General features: G+C 64.6%; 1 protein-coding gene across 1 annotated transcript in view; it reads right to left on the bottom strand.

Moving 5' to 3' along the window:
- The window catches only part of LPCAT1 (lysophosphatidylcholine acyltransferase 1), a 53001-nt gene that overhangs the window by 6288 nt on the left and 41294 nt on the right, over positions 1-5419 (bottom strand). Inside the window, exons 14-15 of the mRNA XM_012664886.1 lie at positions 5004-5102; positions 1585-1920 (exon numbers count right to left, since the gene is read on the bottom strand). Of these exons, the coding sequence (XP_012520340.1) occupies positions 1585-1920; positions 5004-5102 (435 nt within the window). The remainder of the gene's footprint in view (positions 1-1584; positions 1921-5003; positions 5103-5419) is intronic.

The raw sequence follows: 5419 nt of genomic DNA, 5'->3' as shown, positions 1-5419 counted from the left end.
TTCTTTGTATTTTTAGTAGAGAGGGGGGTCTCGCTCTTGCTCAGGCTGGTTTCGAACTCCTGAGCTCAAACAATCCGCCCGCCTCGGCCTCCCAGAGTGCTAGGATTACAGGCGTGAGCCACTGCGCCCGGCCAGCTGTTCCTGCTTTTGGGGAAATCTAAAGCAAACTCGTGACTTTGATTTTGACAGATACGTCCTGGGTACTTGGCACTCCTGGTTTAGGGGCGAGACCAAGCATCCAGGCAGTGATCTGACCGTCTGCGTGGCATGACACGGCTCGCATGCATGGCAGCCCTGGGAGCCTGGCGAGTGAGGGCCACCTCCACCCCCTCTGGGTGTCCCCTCCATGGGCAGAGGTGCCCTGGGCTCCCGCGTGAGGCACTGCAGAGAGGTTTGGTGGCTCTCAGAGGACTGACACGGGAGGCTGTGGGGACACTCAGAGCCCAGCCACCTCGCGGGAAAGCCCGGAACGGCTTTCACCGGACAGTCTGTGGGGGGGTGCGCACTCGCCACACGTCAACAACAGAACCCAAACGTACCAAGGCGCGGCGCCCACCATCGACCTCACACACGCACGCACACACACACACGCACGCACGCACACACACACGCACACACACACACACACCTCTGGCATCTGGGTGCAATTTTAAAGACACACCCAAACCAGATGTGAGCAACAGCCATTTCAGAGACCCCCTGTCTTCTGAGCAAATTCCTACGTGATCTGCGTCCTGTTTTCGGGATCACACACATTAACTTAGGAATCAGCGAGGGCCGCCTCTGCGCAACCGCTCGCCCTCCTGCCTGCTCCGGGCGCCCTCGTCGGACACAAGCGTTTCCCTGAGAGCCGGCCCTGCCCTTCCCGCCTCCCAGACTCCCCTCCACGCGCGTTGCCCTTGGGTTTGTTTTATCACGTCAGGGTTCGAGGGGGCGGGAACAAGCAGAGAAATCCTTGCTGAGGGCTGGGGCCTGGCGAGGATGTCTGAGCCCACCTGCCTTGGGGACACCTCCCACTGCTCACACTCCTGGGGCGGGGCGGGGTGGGGGCCCGGGCCGGGTTTGCCGCTTGCGCTCAGCAGTTTACAGTATCATCTGGTCAAACGTGATCAGAAAGGTGAGTTGCTCCGGGGGGAAGATCACCCCACACACACATCTGCAACAGCTGCAGGCACTTGCTTTCCCGCGGCCTCTCTCCTGCCAGACCCTCGGGGGAAGAGGGATGCGGGACCCAGAGCCCTGGTTGCCGGTGACGAGGCCAGCACCTCCGAGGGACAGGAGGCCCCACAGCGAGCCAGCTCCACGGGCTGGGCGTAGACGTCCCTCCCTCCCCTGGGGGGGCCCTGACCCGGACAAGAGGGCAATGGGCTCTGCAGACGGCGTCCACAGTGGGGCCCGGAGCTTCAGAACTGGCTTGGCATTCGGTGCTATAAACTGCCTGAAGAAAGCAGGTTTGAAAGCTCCCACCCACCTGGGCAGGTTTCAGGATGGACCTTCTTCTGAGGAATTTCTGTGGCAGGAGGCGGCAGGGCAGCCTGGTACGGGCTCCTGGGGGCACCCCACTGGCTCCTGGGGACACCCCACCGGCACACGCAGGCCACCCACGGCGTGACCCCACTCCCGCTGCTCACCGAATGTGATCGTCCCCTTCTCCTCCTCATCGATGGCTCGAAAGAGGTCGGTCACAGAAAGCTCCGCCACCCCCAGGGCAGTCTTGAGGATGCAGGACAAGGCATCCTCGTCTATGCTGCCGTCCTCTGGGGACCCGTACATCTGCAAGGCGAAGCGGGGTGTCACCTCGAGGCTGCCGCCTCTGCCTGCCAGGGCGGCTCTGGCCCCGCATGCGTCCGGGCTGTCCCCCTTCTCAGAGTTGCCAGGCACCCGCAAGCCAGGCAGCCGGAGGACTCGGACCCTGCTGACCTGGCCCACAGTGCCGGATCAGCAAGTCCACAAGCTCAGCGCGGCCGGAGCCCAGCGGCCGGCCGGTGCTGCCCAACGGAAATGGGAGGAGGGGCCTTCTGCACCACGAGAGGAGCCGGGTTTCAGGCTCCCTCCGCGCTCTCCTGCCTTGGGGGACCCAGGCTAGAGGGCATGTTCACAGACACGAGCAAGCCGCCGACTATCAGCATCCGACGGCTCCAGAGCCCACAGGGGGAGAGCAGACGCGAGGGGCAGACAAAGATGGCAGAGGGGAGGCGAGGGGCTCCCGCACGGCCAGGGACAGGAGCTCCAGCCTCAGCCTCGGCACCCCCCCTCCTGCCCCGATGCTGGGGGTGGCTCCCGGCCCTCCCCGAGCCCAGCCCGGGGCCCGCACCCGCGGCAGCTCCCGGGCCAGGGCTCCCCACCATGCCTCACACGGACCCTGTGGCCTGGGCACCCACAGGCCCACCCTGCCCTCGGCAGTCCCCCAAGAGGCTCGTCCCGTGGCCCCGCGGCTGCGTGTTCCTTTCTCGCCTCCTCGGTGGGTCCCCTCAGGGCCCGACTCCACCCAGCCCCTCGGTTCCGGCCCCTGGGCTGCCTCAAACCCTCCCGCAGCCCAGCTAGGGGCAACCTGCTGGTGACTGTCCTCCCCACCCCCACCCTCCATCTGCGTCACCCGCACCGTCACCCCGTCCGTTCTCCTTGTCTGGGGCGCGGTGTTCCCGGGGCTCCCCCGACCCTGAGCCCCCCATGGTTCACCTCCTCCCACCACACGCCTGTCTTCTGAGGGTTCCCGCCACGTCCCTGCCTAGACGTGGTCGCCATGCGGGTGTCTGTCCCGCTCTGCAGGCGACGCTGCGCCCTGCACCCGGCCGCGCACCACGCTGCGCTCAGGGGTCTCGCCCGTGAGAAACGCCCGGCAGCTCCTGGGCCTCCCCTCCGTGCGCCTGCCTCCAGCGCCCTCGCGACCCGGGTCTGCACGGGCCGGTTCCGTGAGGCACCTGTCCTCCTGGGCTTTGCCTCCCCAGGGAACCTGTGAGCACCGACGGCTCCCGAATCTTCCCTGGTCTAAACCTCTCTCCTGCTTTGAGCTTTGCCGAATCAAATACCTGCAGGCTAGACCCGCCGTGGCGCGGCTGCAGCCTCAAAGAAGCCAAACCCAAGTCACCTGCCTGGCCCCCCGCCGCCCCAACTCCGGCTCTGCCCCTGGGGTCACGGGACCGCGGCGGCTGCTGCGGGGGTCACGGCAGGTTACTGTGATTTGGAGTTTTGAAAGACGAGAGAACAGGTCGTATTTCTATATTCAGAAACCATTCGGAGGCTGCTGCAGGAGCAAACGCCGGGACTGAGGTCTCGAGTGGGAGGGCGGAGACCTTCGGGTTTTTACTTCCCACCTTTCTGAGTTGTCAGAATTTTTACCAAGGCCACGTCTGAAGGTTTTATACAGTAATAATAATAAAAAAAGAAAGCAAAAACAAGAAACCCCAAAAGTACATTAAACACTGGAGATTTCTACTGGAAGACCCCACGCAGGTGTCTCTGGGATTGTAAGCGCCATGGATATCGCAGGCACGGTTCTGTGCCTCAACCGCCAGCCCAGGAGGGACCCGAAGAGCAACGGGGAGGGTGCGCACATCCTCGCGCGCCCCAGGGGAGGTGCCCAGGGCCAGCGGACGAGGACAGTGGCCAGGCCTTTGGGGACCGGCGACACTGAAAGGCGCAGGCTGCAGGCGGAGACGCGAGGAGGGTGGCCCGAGAGAGAGAGAGAACCGGGCAGATGATGGGGGTGAAGCCCACAGTCAGGACGACGTCACGTCTGCAGAGCGACCTCAGCCGCAGCCGCGGGCAGGACCCGCCTCTCTCGGGGTCACACACGACCACGACCTGTCAGGACGCGGCTGCTCCGCCCGGCAGCCTGTGGGAGGGGTCGCCCGTCCCCAGGGCCACCGCAGGGCGGTGTGTGTTGTCACCCACAGTGGGATCTGCCTGGGAAGACCTGCCGCAGTACGCGCCCCTCCTGTCAGCGGGGACCGGGCGGTCACCGTCCCCTCCAGGGCCGTGTCCTCAGCCTTCCACGGCCGGTCACGCCTGTCTGCAGGTGGTGCCTCAGCGGTGCCAGCTGTGGACGGTCGGGCTCTATGTCCCCTGTTTACGCTGACAAGGAAACCAAGCCTCCCCCACCTGCCATTGTCACTCTACAGACTCTACTCGGTGACTGGGAGCAGGTGCTGGCTGGGGCTGTCTGAGCGGCGAGGCACGGTCAGCAGCAGGGGGCCGAGAGTCCGCGGGGCCTGGCCCAGGTGAGGCCGGGACCCTCGGAGGTGGGCTTCCCAGGCCTGCAGGAGGCGGGCCAGGCTTTCTCAGATGGGGGCTGCCGGATGTTGGCATCATCCAGTTGGCTCCCCGGCGTTGGACGTGAGCCACCCTTACATGTGGGGACATCCCGGTGTTGCTGTGGGGAGGGTGTGCTGAGGCCAGGCGCGAGAGAAGGGCGTCTCGGAGCAGTGAGACACGCAGCTTCCTGACTCCTCCATCAGGCCCTTGGGAGTTTGGCCAATGTGAGCCGCACCTGCCCAGAGAACCTGATGGAACCGTGTCTGGACAGCCAAAGCCAGCCCAGCTCTGCCCCAGTGAGACAAGCCCTGGGGGATGCCCAGGAGTCTTTGGGTGGGCCAGGACCCCAGAGCCACCCTGTGGTGAATGGCCTGGCTCTGGCATGACACACCCTCTGGGTTCAGCTGGGGAGGCAGCTCCTGAGCCCTGCGACAGGCCGATGGGGAGGCCGTGCAGGGGGAGAAGATGAGGCGTGTGGGCCCCCGGTTACATGTGCTGACACTCAGCGTGTGGTGGCGTGACACCCACCAGCCTCGCCCAGGCACCCCGGGACCTGGACGGACCCCAATCTACGTCTTTATCACGAGTGTGGATGCTCATTTCAGAGAGAACGGCCAGCACGTGCTCACGGACAAACAGCACGTGGCAGGTCGTCGGTTTAGCGACACAACAAGCACCTACGAAGCGGATCCCAGGTCTGGTGGGCCGCGTCTCACCGTCCCGCGTCAAACCGGGAAACCCGCACTTGCCTTGAATGCCAGCCGGACGGTGTCCAGGGTCTGGGCGGGCCGGCAGACGACAGACAGGGCCACCACGTACTCCCGCAGGTCCATCTTGCCGCCGCCGCTCTGTGGGGAGAGACGCGCTCAGTGTTGCCGGCCGGGCGTGACCAAAGGGCCACCTCCAGCCTCCCTGGACGTGCGCGGGCGCGCAAGGCGAGCTGCGGAGAACATCCGTGACCAGCCGGGTTCTCCAAGGTCACCGGGCCGTGTGCTTTTTTGGGCCGTTCTCTAACTCTGTGACTCTGCCAGGTGACGCTTCTCAACAAAGCACACGTCAAGTAATGACTGTCACCTGCTGACACCTACGATTTAGAAAAACAGACCAGCGAACACGAAGGCCTGTTTGGGGCTCTGAGCACTTAGGCTGGTTATGGAGACACCAG

This window comes from Propithecus coquereli, unplaced genomic scaffold (assembly GCF_000956105.1).
Source record: "Propithecus coquereli isolate 6110/MARCELLA unplaced genomic scaffold, Pcoq_1.0 Scaffold935, whole genome shotgun sequence".
Taxonomy (NCBI): Eukaryota; Metazoa; Chordata; class Mammalia; order Primates; family Indriidae; genus Propithecus; species Propithecus coquereli.
This window is presented reverse-complemented; position numbering and strand designations above follow the sequence as displayed.